We start from the raw sequence: 19,985 nt of genomic DNA on the forward strand, positions 1-19,985 counted from the left end.
ATTTAGAGCTGGGCACCAGCCTCGGGCCTCCTGGGGTGAGTGACGTCAGTAAAACGATGGCCTGGATGGTGGCCCCGCACGACTTGGGGCTTATGTCACGCTAGCATAGGATGCGCCTCTGTGCTGCCCTTCTCACCTCTGAGTAGGCCCAGATGAGGACTTGGGGGCCCAGAGAGGTCAGGGCCTTGCCCAGGGGCACACAGCGCAGTGCACGAGTGGAGCCTGCATCCCCCGGGCAGCCCTGGAGTCTGGGCTTTCAGCTGCTCAGCCTTATGTCCAAAGAGCCAACAGCTCCCTGACGATGTGGAAGGAAGGATTTCCAGCCACTCTGGTGGCTGTAACCGGGTAATAGCACGTGCAGCCCTGTGGCCCAGGTGAGGGGACAGGGACACCCGGGAGAGGCCCGCCACCTCGCCCTGTGTAGGGGTGGGAGCTGAGCTGAGTGGGACCCACCTGGCAGAGCCACCCGGAGCCCCCAGGTCCTGGGTCGTGTGCACCGACCGGTGCATGAGCTGAAAGGGCACTGCTGACCAGACCAAGCAGACCTGACCCCCGGGGACCCCAAGACCCTTGGAGATTCAGACTCCCACACTTGCTCTTCCTAAACTGACCAGCCTGAGAAGCCACCTGCAGTGGAGGAAGGCTGCTCGGCTGCCCTCGCCTTCCAATCCCCCAGGGCGCCAAACAAGGTGGAGTTTAAAAGTCGGGGCTCCCTTGATCAGACACCAGGAACTCCCCCCGACCACCACCATCCGTGTCGTCAAGAGCTGCACTGTGAAAAGCTTGTCCTCTATCCACGTAATAATAATTTACCAAAATGTACAACGTATGTGTTGTTTTGATAGCTTTATACTAGTAGCAGTCATCACAACACTACCCAGAATAAGCTATTAAATATTTAGAGCCTGGTGGCCATAAGAAATTCCTAATAAATCAATTTCCACGTAGACGGAGGGATTTTTGTTGCAGAGGGCCATAGGCGCCTTCCATCTCTGAAACACGTCCCATGTGCACGCAGTTCTGTGGGGGAAGAGATGGCGATAGGCTTTCCTAGCAAACGAGGAACAAGGTGAAATGCCTGCTTTTACTCAGAGCCTGTCTCTGGGTTTTGTAAACAGAGGTCGGTGGTCTTGCTTTGGCATCTACGATCTACTAGTTAAATTTAAAGATGCCAGTCCTTACAGTTCACCAGAAACTACAGCCTCTGCAGTCGGTTAAAGTTTTGATGAAAATTTTTAGGCGTTGATTCAAAGATGGGCTACATGGTATTTCAAGGCTCTGGCTAGGGGGCTGCAACCCACAAAGACCCCGCCCTGACGGACTGGCAGGCTGGGCCTCCCCAGGGAGGGCGCGAAGGCTGCTCCCTCTGGAGCCAAGCCGGGTTCCCATGTGCCCTGGGGCCTGTCCTGAGGGCAGGCACTCCATCCTCCGCCTGGCAACGTCCCCCTGGTCCTCCCTGGGGCAGGAGGTATATTAGGGGTCAGTGCGAGTGTGCCCGGCCTCTCTTCCTTTTGCAGGGGGTCTGGCCTCGTCCATGTTGGGGGAGACGGGTGGAGGGGGGTCAGGAAGCCTCACTGTGGTCAGGGGATCCTCCCCCCCAGAACAGGGCCTAGCACGCGGTAGGTGCTCAGGTGTGAACCGCCTCCCCATCTGTTATTTTCCTGCTGGGAACAGCCCACCTGGAGGAGCGGGGGTTGGGGGGGTTCATGGGGCATCAGCACTGCGTCCCTGGTGGGCTCAGGAGGCGAGGAGACGCTGGGCTGGCCCCTCAGCACAGCCTGCTTCTCATCCCGGGTCTGTGCCCCTTTCTAGAAGCTTCCACAAGAAAAACCACTCGTCTCCAGGCTGAGGGGCCGGAGCTGGAGTCTGTGCTTAGGGCCTGGCCCCCCGAGGGTTCAGCGAGCCACCCTGAGTTCGCACCGAAGCCTGTGTGTAGTGAGGGATACGCATGGAGCCCGTCGGGACTGGGGAGCTCGTGGTCACCTGCTACCTCAGCCCCTCCTGTGTGTCCCCAGAATGCGGCTGTGACCTGGCCGAGGGCGGCTTCTTCGTGCGGCAGGGCGAGTACATCTGCACCCAGGACTACCAGAGACTGTACGGGACCCGCTGCTTCAGCTGCGATCAGTTCATCGAGGGCGAGGTGGTGTCGGCGCTGGGCAAGACCTACCACCCAAACTGCTTCGTGTGTGCCGTCTGCCGGTGAGTGTGGGACCTGCAACCGCTCCTCCCCAGCCCTCCCTCCTTCCTCCTCCCTACCCCCTCCCTCCTCCCTCCTCCCTCCCTCCTCCCTCCTCCCTCCCTCCCTACTCCCTCCCTCCTCCCTCCTCCCTCCACCCTCCTCCCCTCCCCCTCCTCCCTCCACCCTCCTCCCCTCCCTCCTCCCACCTCCCTCCTCCTCCCTCCTCCCTCCTCCCTCCTCCTCCCTCCTCCTCCCTCCTCCTCCCTCCCTCCCTCCTCCCTCCTCCCTCCTTCCCTCCCTCCCATTGTCTCATATGGCTGGGAGGGAGGCGGGACCCAGCCAAGGGATGGCAGGTGGACCCCGGCCCTGCTCTGAGGCACACCTTCATCCAGCCGCACACCTTGCAGGCCCCCACCCCTTGCCCGCAGCACAGGATCAAGCCCTCTTTCCGGGATGCAGAGGCCCGTGGGTTCTGAGACCGCCAGCACGAGGCCTCTGATGGCTTCTGGGGAGGTGCTCTCCCACCGCCTGTGCCCTCTCGGCCCCGCCCACCAGCCCCCTCCTGCCCGCAGCTTCCGCCTCGTCTCCTCTCACGTCGGTGCCTGCAGTGTCCACGCTTTGGCCTCTCCGTGCCCACCCACTGCCGCTCCCCTCTCCTCCACCGTCCTGGCACATCCCACCTGCACACCCCGCCTCTCTGTACCCAAGTCCCTTATCTGTAGGTGGCACAGGCGCCCAACCCACCAGGCACACGAGCCCCAAGCGTGGGCATCTTCCCAGGTCCCCCCCATGAACTTCCGAAATCGGCCCAGCCACTGCCTTACTCAGACCCAGAACTCACCTCCCTGGAGTCCTGCCAAGGCCTCCACACTGGGGTCCCTGTTTTCCCTCTGCCTGTCACTCCTCCGCCCCACCCCCATGGCCTCCACGAGAAAGTCTGAGCCTCCCAGCCTGGCTGAGAGGAGCTTCACAGTCTGTTCCAGTCCCTTCATTCCTTTATTCATTCGTCCAGGCTTTTCTAGATGCCTACGTGGGCCAGGCCCCAGGCTGGCTCTGGTGACTTGGAGCTGCGTTAGCCCAGACCCTACGGGCGCAGCATCTGGGGACACAGCAGTGCAGCAAGAGCTGCCTGCCTCCAGCCTCCCTCCGGGAAAGCAGTCCCCTCCCTGTCCCTCCTCGCGGCTCCCCTGCATCCTGGGCCCTACAACCCTTCTGTGGCACCGTGTCCCAGAGCTGCTTGACGGCAGCACCACGTGGGCAGGGACTGGATTTGACTCCTCCGGCGCCTGCCGCCTGCCACGGAGCCGGTGTCCAGTGAATGGCCGCTAGAGACAGAATGAGGTCCTCAGCCCCGGCAGCAAGGCTACATCCGCTCCCCTCTCTGCCCTGCACCTCTGGGGCTTGGGGGCAGCAGCAGGCAGCCCTCCCACGTGGGCATCCTGCCTCCCCCCTCCCTCCCTCCCACCCACCACAGCCCCAGACACATTGCTCCCAGCGGGAATGTTCTGTCTAGAAAACAAAGAATGAAACCCCCAGAGTTTATTCTCTGTTCTCTCTGTCTCACCACACCCAGTTGAAAGGGGCCTTGTTGAGTGTTGTTACCGCTGTTTTCTGTAGTTGTGGCACGTGCTCGAAGCGGAAAGGGAAGCTTCTGTTGGGGGTGGGCGTGGGAGGAGGTGCTGGGCCAGGAAGGAGCAATGACAAGGGACATTTCTAACAGAAGAGTCACCGTGTGTCATTGCAGCGTGCGTGGGTCAAGGTTCCCCCAAGCATAATCTGCATGTTTGATTTCTGTGAACGTAGCTTAGAGACAAGGGGTGACATAATCACAGTGGGTTTGAAAGATCACCTCTGTAATCCGATATTTTAAAAATAATACCTGACAGCCCTGTCGTGCTGGAGTCACTGGACTGGACTTACCCACCCACTATAAAAAACTAGAAGACTGGAAAAAATATACAAAACAACTGTTTTGGGATACTGGCGCACAGGCAGCTCAGGACTAACAGAGGGAAGACGAAAGAAGGGACCCCCTGTGACCACCCAGCTTTCTGCCTGGAGGCTGTTTCTTGAACCAGAGGACAAGAAGGGAACCAGGTAGGGCATGGCATCCTCCCCAAGTTAAGAGACAGTGATGTGAGAGGCAGAACAGCATAGCAGAAGGGAGAGAGCTATGCAGAACGAAACCTCAGGAGAGTTGCACAGAGGTGCCTTTGACTCTTGGACTAAACACGAAGCCATGTAGACGGAGAGGAAATTTCACAAGGTTGGGCAAAAAATGACCAGGTTGCTGTAAGCTAAACATTCCCAGGGTTGGGAGACATTCGAGTTCTGGCCAGGTGGAGATTCCTTGTGGAACACCCAGGCATGCAGTGGGGACACCAAAAGCATCATGCCTTATTAGCGGAACAGAAATCGCCCTAGAGTGAAGGCGTAAACCTGCTCGAAGTTCAAGAACAAGCCTCAAAGAGATCACGCTGGTCTGCAAGTGAGCTAACTGCCTGCCAAAGTAAAGTGTAACAGTCTTTGTAGAAAGAGAAGAAAACCCAGCCCTCAACAACATAAAATTGACAATGTCCGACACCCATCAAATGTGACCTGTCATAAGAAGAAGCTGGAAAACGTGACCCAGGGCCAGAAGAAAAATCAGTCAGCAGCAACAGACCCAGAAATGAGATCAATGGTGAAACTAGCAGACGATGACTTTAAAACAGCCGATGTAAATATATTTAAGTATTCAGAGGAAAGCATGAACATAAGTAGGAGTATTATAGAAGACATGGAAAGAAACCAAATGGAAATTATAGAAATGAAAATGGAAATTTCTGAAATAAAAAATTCCCTGAGGGCTTCCCTGGTGGCGCAGTGGTTGAGAGTCCGCCTGCCAATGCAGGGCACGCGGGTTTGTGCTCCGGTCCAGGAAGATCCCACATGCCGCGGAGCGGCTGGGCCCGTGAGCCATGGCCGCTGAGCCTGCACGTCCGGAGCCTGTGCTCCGCAACGGGAGAGGCCACAACAGTGAGAGGCCCGTGTACCACACACACAAAAAAAAAGACGTCAAGAAAATGAAAAAGCAAGCCATCAGCTTAATAGAAGATACATATCTGGTGAAACACAGTTATCTACAATATATAAAGAACTTCTACAACTCAATAATAAGACCAAAAAAACTATTAAAAATGAGCAAAGGAGTTTAGCAGATACTCCACAAAAATGTATGTAAATGACCAATAAACAAATGAAATGATTACATTAACATCACTAGTCATCAGGGGAATTCCAATTAAAACTCGTTGAAATACCATGCAATGTCCTCTAGAATGACTCACAGTAAGAAGATGGATAGTGTCAAGTGTTGGTGAGGATACAGAGTGAAAGGAGCTGTCACAGGTCTCTGGTGGGAAGGCAAAGTGGTGCAACCTCTACGGAAAGCAGTTTGGCAGTGTCTTGTGAAGTTAGGCACACAGTTAGCACGTGGCCCAGCAATTCCGCTCCTAGGTATTTACCCAGGAGAAACAAAAGCACACGTCCACACAGACTTGTCAGCAAACGTTCTTAGCAGCTTTATTTGTAACAGTCCCAAACTGGAAAGAATCCAAATGTCCTTGGACATGAACAGTTCATCCGTGCAAAGGAGCAGCATTTGACAATCAAAAAGAACAAACCAGTGGTGTGTGCAGCCGTGTGAGCGAATCTCAAAAACACGCAGCAGAACAAGACATCAAAGACTGCGTACCGTGTGATTCCATTTATAGGCAGTCCCAGAAGATCCAGTCAGATCCATGGCACAGAACGCCGATCATAGCCGCCTGGGGCCGGGGTGGGGGGATGAGTGTGGACGGTCACAGCAGGCTTTTTACAGTGGACAGAAATGTCCCATACCATGACTGTGGTCCTGGTTACATGAGTGTGTACATTTGTCAACATATACTTCAATGAAGTTGAATTAATAAAATAATAGCTACCATTCATTCAGCCCCTCCTGGGTCCCAGGCATAATACTAGAGCTTTCCACGCTGTAGGTCAGATGCACGGATGGATGAATAACAGCCTGAGACACAGATGTCCTTAGTCCCGTTTTACAGTGAGAAACAGGAACTCAGAGAGGTTAAGCAGCTTGCTCTGGGTCACACAGCCAGAGATTCTCTCCGAGCGCATCCAGGGATGGCAAGGGACTCCCGCTGTGGCCCAAGACTCCCCATTACCAAGGCAGCTGCAAGACAGCAGGTGGGAGAGAGGTAGACCCCAGCACTAACCACGCGGGATGCAGCGCACGGCGTCAGATAGCTGCCAGGGCAGCTGAAGGACGGAGAGCGGCAGGACCATCTCGCAGGTCTTGGGACGGGGTTCAGCTCAGCTTATACAGGTCCCTAAGAGCTGAGACTGGCTGGCTGGGGCCCTGCTGAATCCGCCTAGGGCCCTGAGCACCAGCCCCACAAGGTGGGGGGCTTTGGCGGGGCTTTTTCACGGGAAGGCTTGGCAGCTCTTCTGGTCGCAGAGTCGGGGCTGGACTGGAGCCGGCGTGACCCAGGCAGGCTCCGAGAGGAGGCCCTGCAGGGGAAGGCGGCTGAGCTGGGCCTCCAGGGGGGCCTTCGGTTATTGACGTGTTCACGTACTGGCTCGTTCTCTCACTGACAGTGACCTGTCGAGCACCTGGCTGTGCCTGGCCTTGTCCAGTCCCGAAGGAGGCGGGGGGACACGACGAAGGCTTAAGCCAGAGGACGGGGCGTGCCCTGGTCCAGATAATTCGGAGACTGCCGCCCGCAGGGCTCAGGTTCTCTTGCCAGGCTGAACCGGGGGAGGAGGTGGCCCAGTGGCAGGAGGTGGCCTGACACTAGCTCACCAGAGGCAGACACCCGATCCACCTCTGTCACCAGAGGGGAAGTTCCGGGGCTGAAGCAGCTGGGCCGGCTCTGCTGCCCCCACCGGCCTCGCTTGGGCAGCCCAGGGCCGTAACTTCCCCTTGCCCCACGGCTGGGACTAGGGTGCGGCCAGTGGGTTACTCGCTTTGGATGCAGAGTTTAAGGGGAGGCCAAATGAAGTGATCAAGGTAAATGATATTTTAATGGGATACTTCAGAAATTGGAATGAATGCAAAAACCAAATCCATGATGAAAAAAATGCCAGACTTAAAAGACGGAATCCAGCACACAGTCTTGCACGCTCCTAGCGGCACTGCTTTCCGAGAGACCCAGGGAGGCAAATCACGGCGCTTTGGAGCCAGACAGGCCTTGGTTTGAGTCTGGTTCTGACGGGCAGCAGCCGTGTGGCCTTGGAAAAGTCAACTGTCCTCTCTGAACTTCAATTTTCTCACCCATCGAGAAAAACGAAGCAAAGACCAACCTGGGCAAGCATCTTAATGGTGATAGATGAGGCAGGCATTACGGAATCTGTCATAGAACCTGGCCTGGCACCTAGTAGATGCTCAGTAAACGGTGCTGTTGCCATGAGTGTTGAACTGACAAAGCATGCTGGGCGGTCAGAGGAGGCAGGGTTGGATGGAGGAGGCCAACGGCTGAGACTGCCCAGTTGATCGCCATGTGCAAGCACTGGCCGGCCGCCACTGCTCTGGCCCACTGCACCACGATTCTACCTGCCGGTGCCAATGAGGAAACTAAGGCTAAGATGGCCCAGCGGCAGCGGCTGCATGCAGACACCCAGCGTCCTGGGCCTGTGGTCCCCGGGGAGGTGACGGCGTGGTGTCTAGGATGGGCCCCCCCCACCCAGGAGAAGAGCCAGGAGGTGGTCCTGGGTGGTAATGCGCTGTCTTATTTCAGGTTGCCCTTCCCGCCCGGGGACCGAGTGACCTTCAACGGCAAGGAATGCATGTGCCAGAAGTGCTCCCTGCCCAGCTCAGCGGGCAGCAGCGTGGCCCTGTCCCAGGGCCTCTGGAGTAAGTGGACTCAGAGCGGCGTGGCGGAGGGGGCTTGGCGGTGCTGGGCGGCGGGCCTGACACCGCTGGGACCAGAAGTAGTGGAAGCGAATAACTGTGGATGAACACAACGAAGGGAGCCAGGGCCAGGCGCCTCTGGGGTTCTCCTGCCTCTAAGCCTTTGCTCAGCCTGTGCCCTCCCCCCCTCTGTGCCACTCCATCTTTCAGCCCGGCTCTAGCCCACCTCCTCCAGGAAGCCTTCTGGCCTCCTTCTGGCCTTCTCCCTCCAGCACCCACACTCAGCTCCCCACAGTTATTTCCAGAGCATCCGGGAGCCCTTCAGGAGAGCCACTAGGAGAACAGTGACCTCTGGGCTCCTGTGGTCTGGGGCTCTTGGATTACCTGTTCCGTCCCCTGGGAGCTGGGCCAGAGTGCGTATGCAGTGGGTGCTCAATACATGCTTCTTGCATGAAGAAGGGGGTTGTTAGTGAAAACGAACCAGTAGCAGGGGCATGTCAGGAGCTTGTGGATGTGGGGCAGAGAGCGAGGTGGGAGCAGAAAGGCGCTGGCCTTTCCCTGTGGGTGGCTCTTCCAGGACCAGAGATGGGACACAGGGACGGGGAGGGAGCCCAGCGCCCCAGGACTGCTCCCACCAGGCTCCCACTGCAGAAACGGGGTGTTCAGAGCCCATCCTGTGTGCAAGGTGGCTGTGGTGTCCCAGTGCCAGAGCCACGTGTCCTGGGACAGAGGAGGGGTTTGTATTGACTTCCGGAGCCAGCCCCTGGCTCTCCTCACTCTCCTGTCCTCTCCCGCTTCCTTGTCCGCGACACTGAAAGTCTGTACAGAGGAGACTGCACATCCTCCCAGGAGCCGAGTGTTGGCTTCAGGGACTGGTAACAATTTTATCTGGGAAATGAGGCGAAGCCTTCATCCCTTGGGGAGGCAAGCTCACGGCAGTCACAGTTGGTGAGGCTGTTGCTTTGAGGTCTGCTAGGAGAGTTCTCCATTCAAAACTTTCTCTCCAGCTGAGGTCTGGATTGATTAAGTTTTTGAGAATTTGCTTCAACAAACAGCCCTATTATCATTAGGCCTGAAATAGTAATCAAAAACTACAGCAAAATTTGAAAAGGCGGGGATTAGTTTGAAGAGTTTGTCCAGAGCTTCCTGGCAGCCAAAGTAAAAAGGGAAATATGCCCAATCACAGACTCATTGTCTGAGACTTTTTTGAGATTGTTTTAAATGTCATGGGCAGAAAGGCTGCCCTCTCCAAATGGAAATTTATTTTAAAATATCAAATTTGTGTTTTCAAAGAACAAATGCTGCCCTCACCCCCAGATGGGTCTGTAACCCACCCCTTCTATAACCTATCCCTTCTCGCAGTCCATGGTGATAATCCCCAGCTTAGAACCGTTTTTGTGCCTGGAAGGCATTAAACATTCATCACCAGTTCTTGGCTTCTGTATGGATGTCTGCATTGTCTTCCCAGCTCCCACCTCCTTTTGTCCCCAGAGCAGCCTGGCCAGGCAGGAGGCCCTCCCTCCTTCTGCAGGAGCATAAGTGCCCTGAGCCTGGTGGAGAGCAGCAGAAGTGCTGGGTGCCCAGTGTCCAGCTAGGGAGGGGTGGGGCTGAGGTTTGAGCCAAGGCCTTTAGAGTCCAAGGCAGGGGAGCCCGCCCTGCTGTGACCAGAGGCTTTCTGAAGAGGTGGCCTTTGTTCTGAAACCTAAAACACAGGTTTTCGTTAAGTAGGCATTGAGGGAAGGGCACTGCATGAGCTGGGCCCAACTGCCACCCCCATGTGAGTGGACAAGGTGGGGTGCTGTGTGGGAGCAGGGAATGGAAGTGAAGAAACCAGGCGGCAAAGCCATGCCAGGGAGCTCCAGCTGCATCCTGGAGGCAACGAGGAGCCATAGATGGCTGTTGAGGGAGGTAGTGCCGGGGTGGGTTGGGAGCATGCTAGGAATGTGAGCCTGAGCAGCGTGGTCTGCCCTGCAGGTGGTGGCAGCTGAGGGAGGGACGCGGCCCTTCTTGCATAGGGTGGAAAGCTGCAGATGGCCACCTTTGGGGGCCGCCTTCCCTGGGGGAAGCAGAGAGTGGCCAGCTGTTCCCGTGGAAGTCAGGCTTGGTCCCAGGGACCTGAGCTTCCCTCTTCCGCTCATTGGCCTGAGCCTGTTGCTTAGTAACAGGATCAGCGCTTCTTGCTGGATGCCCACGCCTTCCCTGGGGAGGGGTGCACCACTCCTTCTGGGTGGCCAGCTCCTCCACCGCACCTGAGCTTTCCACGCCGCTTCTGCCCTGGACTGCCTCCCCGACTGCCCTGGGGGGAGGGTCTCCTCCCGGAGAGCCCGCTGGGCGCCCATCCAGGCTCCCCTTTTCCAGGCTCCTCCCGTACTCTCCAGCTCTGAACCGGTTGCTGGTTGGAGCCGGTCACAGGGTAGCCCTCAGAGATGCCCAGTGCCACGCCAATCAGGGCGCAGCTCTGAGCCCGGCTGTGAGGAATAGACCCCGCCACTCACCACCTGGGTGCCCTGGGCACGCTGTGTCCCCTCTCTGGGCCTTGGGAGTGGACATGGGGTCAGCAGTGGGTGTGGGCAGTGGCCCGGAGGGGCAGCCTGGTGTGGCAGCAGCCAGGAGCTGGGAATGTGGGACCTTGGACCGGGGCAGCCCTGTCCAAGCTGAGGAGCCCCCGTGACCCGTTCTTGGGCTCGACTCCACCTGCTGGGGCCCAGCTCAGCCAGGACGGGGTCACACCCGGAACCTGGGGTCACACTCGGAGCCAGGATCAGGAGGCCCACCGCAGTCAGGAGGGAAGGGGCAGGGCCCTGGCATCCAAGGCCTCTGCTGGCTGTGTGCCCGTGAGGGGCCGTCCTGTGGGCAGGGCGGGTCCTCAGGCCTTCGGACGTGCCTCCACCTGGGCTGTGGGCCTCGGAGACCCTGTGTCTTCTGCCCACGTGGGGTTGCACTGTCCACGTGATCCGGGGTGGGTGACGGGCTCAGAGCCCCGGTCCCCCCTCTGGAAATGGGGTGAGCCTTTCTTGTGGCAAGGCTGAGGTTAAATGAGGGGGTGATGTGGAAAGATGAGGAGGGGCTGGGCCCCAAGGGGGGAGCAGGCATGCGGGCTGCCTTGTGGGGTGCAGTGGCTGCCTTGTGGGGTGCATCTGCCTTGTAGGGTGCTGTAGCCCCCAGGAACCAATGTCCCTCCTGGCCGCCACTCCCCGCCCCCCAGCCACTGCGTTGCAGTCAGGGGGTCGAGTCGCCAGTTCAGTGCAGAGCCCAGTGGGTGGGATGCACTTGAACCTTTTTTATCTCTCCCAGCAGATGCTCGCAGGCCCTCCTGCTTGGCCCAGGCTCCTTAGAGAAATCGCAAGCCAAGCCCGTAACGTCTCAGGCATTTTAAAGTTAGAACTCAGTCGGTTCCTTGCCATCAAAGGTCAATCTCAGATTCGACCCAGACCCCCCTCCACTCCCAGTTAGATCTGAGGAGGACAGTGGGCGAGGGAGTCTGACCCTGCACCCCACTCCCAGCCCGAGTCCACAGCTGGGGCTCAGAGAGGCCCCTGACGCGTCCTGGGTCCCATGCGAGCTAGTGGCAGAGCCGGGCCTTTGAACCCATGACCGCGTCTGCTAGAGGAGGGGGCACTTGAGGGGAAACAAGGAAACTTTCTGGAAGGTTCTAGAAGGGTCATGCTGGGGAAGGGGCCCAGGTCCATCCTGTGGCTGTGATGGCAGAGCCAGGCCCAGGGTGCGAGGATGAGTGGATGGCCAAAGTGTGCCCCGCTCCTGCCCCCGGGCAGTGGGGACACACGCCCTCAAGGACGTCTGCGCATTGACAGCTGTTGTCGAGTGGATTCATCCCAGAAGATTCACCTGTCATTTGCAAAGCCCTGCAAGCTATGCTGAGCTCCAGATGTGTTTAGAAAATGATGATTGCCGTTTCCATGACAACAGTCCTCGCACCTGGCCCTGGCCTCCACGTTCACGGCTCACTATTAGTGAGGCTCTACCCCGAGTCTACGGGGACAAGGAGGCGGTGTGGAGGTGCAGAGCACGTCCCCCCCGGCGGCAGGTGGCACGTTTGCCCGGAGCCTCGGACCCTGCCCTGGGGGAGGGCACACTGCTGATACAGGAAGAGGCAGAGCGGGGGGCTTCCCGCAGGGAATCGGCCCCTCACGAGGTGTCCCCCTCGAGACAACAGCGGTAATAGTTCGAGCGTTCAGCTCACGTGCGCTTATTCATTCCTCAGACGCATCCTTCACACCGCACGCCTGTCTCTGTTAGCTCATGACAGCTGCGTGGGGCTGGTCCCGTTACTACCCCCATAAAATGCGTCCCTGTCTTAGTGGGCACAGAGACGTGAAGTGACTCGGTCACTGTCACACAGCTGGCAGGGACAGCCTGGCTCCCAGCCACTGCCGTGCCCCGCCTCTCCCCAGGCCCAGCGTGGTCCGGGCTGCTCCTTGGCTTTGCCTGTCTGCGAAGACCTGGACGGAGGCCCCGAGCAGGCTTTCTCGACTTCAGCGCTGTTGACACTTGGCGCCTGACAATTCTTTGTGGTGGGGGCCGACCTGTGCCCTGGAGGGTTTTGAGCAGCATTCCTGGCCTCCGGGCCCCTGGGGCACGACCCCCACCTTCCACGCCCAGTTGGAAGGACCAGAATTGTCTCCAGACACAGCCCAAAGCCCCCAGCAGCAACATGGCCCCGGTCAAGAGGCGCCGGCACAGAGCGTACCGTGTGTGCCCGCGGTCACCCGCTAGGTGCACGGATCCAGCCCTGGAAGGCGGTGTCGGCCCTGCTCTGCTGGGGACAGATGGAGGGGGCGGGAGGGGAGGGGTCTTGATGCCTCCTGAACTTGAGGAGGGGGCTTCCTCTTGGCTCCGATGCATTCAGGCATTCGTTCACTGAGCTCTTCTCTGCCGCCAGCCTGGCTGGGCTCCGTGATCCTGAGATGGCTGGGAGGTCCCCTCTTCCCTCCCAGCCCTGAACCTTGGGGTTTGAGCCTGTTCTTCGGGTCTTTTCCAAAGTTGCCAGTGGATTTGATGGTGTGGTAAATTAAGAAATCTAGAGTTTGACCAACCGTTCTGTAGATATTAAATATTTTTTATTCTTAAAGATAACGTGATGCTGGGCTCTGCCCAGAAGGAGAGCAAATCCCTGTCAGAGCAGAGTCTGGCGAGCCCGCCGTGCGTCGGGTGTGTCCCGGCAGCATCAGCGCCTAGACGTGCGGGCTCTGCTGTCTTCATATGAGATCCGTCATTGAATGTGACTGCCCTGCCCCACCCCCCGGCTGGAAACAGGGCTCCACACGGAGAGGAAAGAGCCTTGTCCAGTGTGACCCCGAGGAGTAGGGCCAGGATTGGAGCCAGGCTGCTGGACCTTGGGCCCCATTCTTTCATCTAGGGTGGGGGGGCCCCTGCCTGGTTGAGCCCGGGAAATGCTGAGTCCTTCAGGGCACCCCCTGCTCGCCTCTGCTCATCAGGGCCCTTTGGGGTCCCCAAGGCCCCACCCTTGTCATGTCCCCGACACACACAGATATACACGGAAACACTAGACACACACACACTCAGAGACACACACATGCAGCCACACACAGACACACGCAGAGACGGATAGACCTACATACAGACATACACACATTTATGCACAGACACACACACACACACAGACTCACGCAGGGACACACAGTCACACAGAGACGCATACACACAACACATCACACACACAGGCACTAACACACGCATACATAGATACACCCCTGCACACACACCCCTGCACACAGTCACATACAGATACACCTGTCTGCACACAGACATGTCACACAAAGATACAAGCGCACATAATCAGACACAACACATGCACATAAGACACACGTGTACGTACTCGATACAGATATGTGCACACAAACGCACGCCCCAGGCAGGTCATGCTGCCTGTCTCTGCCCCTGACGTTGCCCGGCCTGCTCCACCCCCTGGTCCTTCAGCACACGTGGCACTGACTGTGGGAGCCCCCGGTGTGGCTGCCCATGGCTGGAGGGGTCGGGAGGCAGCAGGGCCATGTCCTGAGCACCCGAGACCCTGGGGGGGGCTTGATCAGGGACAGGCATGGCTGGAGGGGCAGCGGGGAGACCGGTCAGGGGCCCAGACCAGGCTGGGGGCCATGGGAGGGAGAGCCCCCATCACCGGGGGTGAAGGCGCTTCCTGGGGCCTGGCTCCGACCCGGGCTGAGGCCGGGAGCACACGCGCGGGTGGTCAATGTCCTATGTCCGGGATGTGGCACGGCTGGCCACAGAAGGAGCTCAGAAGCCGGGGCCGGAGGGCTTCCTGGGAGGGGCACCCTGGCAGGCGAGCGCTCAGAGGACAGGCATCAGGGCTCCAACCTCTCTAAAGCGGCACCTTTCCTGGTGGGGGTGCACAATTAGGTTCAAAGTCCACCTGCCAACAGAGCAGGACAGGCGAGGCCACCCAGAGCTCCTGCCATCATGGCACCCTGCTGCCCAGGCCATGCTTGGGGCAGTGCCCACTGCAGGGTGCCCCTGTGCAAGTCCCCATCTGCTTCCGCAGGCCTGGACGCCCATCTCTGGAAGGTGGGGCCTCTGTCTAGTTCATCCTGGTATCCCAGGCGCGCGGCCCAGGCTGCACGCAGTCGGCGCTCGATACGCGCTCACGCTGGCCGTTGTGTAACGGCCGCGGCTGGACTGTTCCGTCTGTCCCGTCCCCAGGCCCGCTCTCACTGCCCCTGGGGTGTCTGAAGTCCCAGCGGTGCAGGGCCGCCACCCTGCGCCTCTCGCCCACACCCACAAGGATGACGGCTGTGCTCCGTTCTTTCTTCCAGGTTGCAAGGGCTGTGGAGTGGAGATCAAAAACGGCCAGTCCCTGGTGGCCCTGGAGAAACACTGGCATCTGGGCTGTTTCAAGTGCAAGACGTGCGGGAAACAACTGAACGCGGAGTATATCAGCAAGTGAGTGGGCGGGGCTCGCTGACCTGTCACCTGGGGGCGGGGCAGGGCTCCTCCCGTCTGTGCCAGGGGAAGAGCCCCGGCCGGCCGGGCCCCTCTCCCTACCAGCCTTGCGTCCTCAGTGTGGTTTGCAGAGACACCCATGCTCTTTCTGTTCACTGGGACAGAGACTTTAGCGCTCCCACCTTTGACCCTGTAAAACACCTCCCCACACCGCCCCTGGTGTCACCCTCGCCCGTGGAATTCGCCCCCCTTGCTGGTGCCTGCACCCCCTGCAGGATGCAAAGTGGACGTCAGCCGAGGCCGGCAGCAGAGCAAGGAAGAGAGGGCTGACCGGCTCGGGTGTCACGGGTGTGACGGCGCAGCCCTGTCTTCTGCCGCGGGGCCATCGGCAGCTCCCGCTGGCCGACACAGGGTCCCTGATGTGTGCTCAGGATGCAGCGGTGGCTGGTTTGGGGTGCGGGGGGAGCACCGTTATCCAGAGGCAGTGGGGAGGGAGCTTCTGGGGATCGGGCCCTGAGCAGAGGCAGCTGGTCTGCCAGGTGCATTCTGATCCCTGGAGATCAGGAAACTGAGTCAGGTGAGCCCCCAGACAGCACCGGGGAGGGAAGGGTTACAGGATGAGCTCGAAGGAGCAGCTTCTCTGAGTGCAGAGCGGCTCCCTCCTGCCAGTTAGGGGCTTTTCTGGCAACTTCTATCAAAGACTGTGCTAGTTCTTGATGCTCTGAGGGAATAGAACCATCACAGGAATTGACTGGGGTAAAAAACCGCTGCAATAAAACTTCCGAGAATAAAACACGCACACATACGTGCATGCACACGCATGTGCACGCGAGAGCGGGTGTACACTGGGGGAATCCGAATCGGGTCGCTGCGTGTGCCAGTGTCAATTTCCTGGTGGACCTTGTACTCTAATTCTGTAAGATGTGAGCCTTGGGGAAACCTGGGGAAGGCCGTCCTGGTTTCTCTGTCCCGTTTCTTACAACTGTGTTTGGATCCACAATTATCTCAAAATCAAACATTGCCAGTGAGAGTCCCCGCATCAAGATGAGCCTCTGTCCAGGCTGGGTCAGGCTGGGGGGGTTTCTGGCCACTTGGGCCAGGACCTGTTGCCTCTGTCATAGTAAAGGGAAGGGGTGAGTGACACGCCAAGGCAGCCTTGGGGACAGAGCACTTAAAATAAAACAAAATGATGCCCGGCCCCCAGAGCGCTGCAGCCCCTCTCACCCACACAGCGTGTGTGTTACTCAGCAGCCTCTGGAACAGCCCGGAATTCGTGATGAGGGCGCGGTGGTGTTGCCATGGAGACGTTATCTTTGAACCTCCTGGATTTGCTGCATGTACAGCCTTTTTTGGGGAGAGGTCGGGGCCCTGAGGTCAGGGCATTTGAAGGTGGACCCTAAGGGCCCAATATACATGTCCCCTCCCCTGTGGAAGGAAGGGCCGCTTCGTTTCTGAGGCTGCAGAGAAACACCGGGACCTCACCCCTCCTGCCGTCATCTGTGTGACCCAGACAAGGTCCTGAGCTTTGAGGAAAAGAAGGCGCCACTAGCTGCAGTCTCCCAACAGCTCGAGAAATCTCACCTTCTGTTAGCAGCTGAGCCAAAAACCAACTGGGGCTCACACGGCAACTGCAGCAGTGCGGGGTTGGGGGCGGGGGCATGACGCACCAGAGTAACGCCCCCGACCCTGCACCCCCCGTGCCAGTCGCCTCCACGTCCAAGTCCCATTGGGCTGGACCTGGGGCCAGGGGGACAGCCCCGGCTGGCGATGGCCACCGGGTGCCAGGTGCCGGCCATGCCTTGTCTTCCTTAGACCTTGCACTTACCGATCCCACTTTACAGCCAGGAAGCTGAGGCCCAGACGGGTTCAGTGACAGCTGGGACTCTGGGCGTTTGAGTGCAAGCCTGTTCACTCACCGCTGCCCAGCAGGAAGCATTGGCACCACCTCCGACACCGTCACTGCCACTCGTCCCGTGGCGTCGACCCCATAGTGATAATTAATGAGCTCCGACCGCAGGCCAGATACTGTCCAGGCCTTGTGTCTGCGTTGTCTTCCGTCCACCACCTGCAAACCAGCTTCTCCTTACAGTTCAGTGAAGGGGGCTCGGCATTCAAGCAGCCCGCCCACGGCTGCCCAGATATTCACGAGCAGTGCCCACGAGGCGTCCCGCTCGTCCCAATTTCCTAAAGCCACAAGCCACGCGCGCGGCGCGTAGGAAGCCCGCCATTGCTGTGCGCGGGGAGCGCGGACGCGTCGCTCCTTCCTGCGCAGCCTGATGCCCCTCGCCCCTCGGATTTCGAGAGCAGGAAGCTCCCGGCCACGCCCGGGAGGGTGAGGGTCGGTCCCAAGGCACGCCTGCCACTTGGCATCTTGTCACCCTCAGACCTGGTCTCCACCGTGGGCGGCTTTGTCACGCCCCCTTGTCGGCTCACGTTTTTCTCCAGCACCCCAGACCCCTTTCAGAACGAGCAGGAAGCCACCCAATGCGTAAATAGACTATTTCCCACCCCGGATGTTAAACATCTGACAGAATGAACTGGAAGGAAGAGCCACGTCTGCGGAAACGTCTTTTATTTCCCAGATGCAGCTTTGATTCCTTGCGCTCAGCCTTTGGAGCCCTCCGCCAGCCCTCGCTCGCCCCCTGGGCAGGCGGTCCCACCTCTTGCACCTCAGTTTGTCCACCTGTGAAATGGGACGATCTTTGTGGGATTTCCCTTGGGGCTGCCCTGATGACCGAGGGGCCGTGCTGGTGCCCGTAAGTGCCCCATACACGCTGTTCAAGGGCTGTGCTGTTACCCAGAGTAGGAGGAAGTGGGCGTTTGCCCCTTGGACGTGGCCGGTCTCGTTGGCGAGGACCCTGAGGGCTTGGGGGTCCCGGGGGTGCCCCTGCCGTCCTGACTGCCGGCTCTGTTGCAGGGATGGGCTGCCCTACTGTGAGGCGGACTATCACAGCAAGTTTGGGATCCGCTGCGATGGCTGTGAGAAGTACATCACGGGGCACGTGCTGGAGGTAAGGGGGCCCGCCTGGAGGCTGCAGGCATGACCCTCGCCCACTCTAAGGTCTTCTCTGGGCACGGGGGTCTGCCCGCCCCCTAGGAGTTAACAGAGAGGATAAGAAGGTGCCTCTCGTGGCGTCTGGGGTGTATGTTTGTGCAGGAACCCGCACCCCTGAGCCTCTGCCTCCCAGCTCTAACAGAGGACACCTTCCAGGGTCTGCCCAGTGAGTGCCACCTCCTCCAGGAATACTTCCCTGCAACACTCTCACCTGTGCCCTTTACACGTTGACAGAGAGGTGGGAAGAACTTGCGATCCTGGTTCAGCCCTTTGGCATCTAGATGGGAAATCTGAGGCTTGGCGGGTTGCAAAGGGAGCCTGGGAGGCAGGTCTGGGTCCACAGAGGCGGACAGGTCACCCAGCGATTTCAGGTTGGGGCATTTCTGGGGTGCTGACAGGTGCGTTTCTTGGTCTGGGTGGTAGTTACACGGGTGTGTCCCTTTGTGAAAATAACACGTGTTATGCACTTTACTACATTTGTTCAGTAAGATCAATTCCATGGGGTGAACAGGACCAAACCCACCCCCCTGATGCTCTGGCCCAGCCGGCCCCCCCACCCCACTCTGCAGCCCCTCCTGGGCTCTGCGCTGGGGCGGGTGGATGGGCCATCCCTTGGCGAGCATATGGTCTGTTGGGGAGGGCAGAGGTAACCAGAGGACCTGGGGGGTGGGGAGGGGGCAGAGCAGTGGGAGACGAGGGGCCCTGACCCAGCCAAGGGGCCTGGGAGCCTTTTCCAAGGAGGTCACAGAAGCAGCCTCTGGGGGTGGGAAGACAGGTTGGGGTCTGAGGCTGCGGGGCCCAGGCCACCCTCCCAGACAAGGGCTTCTGAACCCTGGAAAGCCTGGGTCGGATTTGCATACCAGAGAGCTCCCTCAGGCTGCCGCTGAGGCTGGACTTGAGGCCAGAGTCGGGGAGGCCAGCCAGGAAGGGTTGGGCATTCCCACATCCCCGAGGACTCCTGCGCTGCCCACACCACAGCTAGAGCCCAGCCGTAGCGGGCGCAGAATGCCTCCGTGAATTGCACGTTGAGCACTGAGCTGCTTTTCTTGAAATTACACTTGACATCAGAGCTGCAGGGAGAGAGTTGCCCCAGGGCCTCAGCTCCAGGAAGCGGGGAGGGGAAGGGGGTGGCCACACCCACCCAGGGGCAGTGAGGCCCTCCCCACCATCTCCCCATTTCCCAGATGCCACAGCGGGAATGGTCCCAGGCTCTGTGCAGAGCTGTGCCCTTCTACGCCCAGAGGCCCCTGCCGGGGGGCTGTGATTACACCCTCATTGACTGTAGAGAGTTTGCAAAGCACAAATAAGGGGGGATGTCACTGACATGCGATCATATTTAGCTGAACTTTTTGGCTGGATTCCTTCCAGTTTTTTCTCTCTCCACATGTCAGAGTTGGCATCAAACCATTTATACATTATATCCTGATTTTTTTCAACTCCCATGTCCTATTTAATAGGTTCCTATGTTTTTGTTTCGTGTTTTATGGGTCTTTTTGTAAACAGCCTTATTGGAATATAGTTCACATACCACGCAACTCACCCGCATAAAGTGTGTGATTTGGTGGTTTTTAGTATCTTCACAGAGCTGTGCACCCATCCCCACAGTCCATTTTAGGACGTTCTCATCACCTCAAGAAGAAGCCTGTACCCCTTAGCTGTTCCTCCCCTACACCCTGAGCCCGTGGCAGCCACCAATCTACTTTGGTCTCTGTAGAGTTCCCTGTTCTGGACGCGTCATATAAATGGAAATCATCCACTATGTGGGGTCCTCTGTGATTGAATCTGTCTCACACGATAACATTTCCAGGTGCATCGCACCTAAGAGTGTTTCAGTGTTGCATCGTATTTCCTTGTAGGAGTAGACCAGAATGCTTTAGGCTGATCTTTCATTGTTGGACAGAGCACTGTTTTCCACTTTTTTACTG

At 58.4% G+C, this 19,985-nt stretch overlaps 1 protein-coding gene across 1 annotated transcript in view; it reads left to right on the forward strand.

Annotated features, from left to right (window-relative positions):
* The window catches only part of ABLIM2 (actin binding LIM protein family member 2), a gene marked incomplete at its 5' end in the record, with an annotated part of 142,895 nt that overhangs the window by 39,636 nt on the left and 83,274 nt on the right, over nt 1-19,985 (forward strand). Inside the window, 4 exons of the mRNA XM_082837689.1 lie at nt 2,016-2,199; nt 7,957-8,072; nt 14,879-15,005; nt 17,923-18,016. Coding sequence (XP_082693815.1) covers nt 2,016-2,199; nt 7,957-8,072; nt 14,879-15,005; nt 17,923-18,016 — 521 coding nt within the window. The remainder of the gene's footprint in view (nt 1-2,015; nt 2,200-7,956; nt 8,073-14,878; nt 15,006-17,922; nt 18,017-19,985) is intronic.

The sequence above is a fragment of the Leucopleurus acutus genome, assembly GCF_964270905.1.
Source record: "Leucopleurus acutus genome assembly, chromosome: 4".
In the NCBI taxonomy this organism is placed as follows: Eukaryota; Metazoa; Chordata; class Mammalia; order Artiodactyla; family Delphinidae; genus Leucopleurus; species Leucopleurus acutus.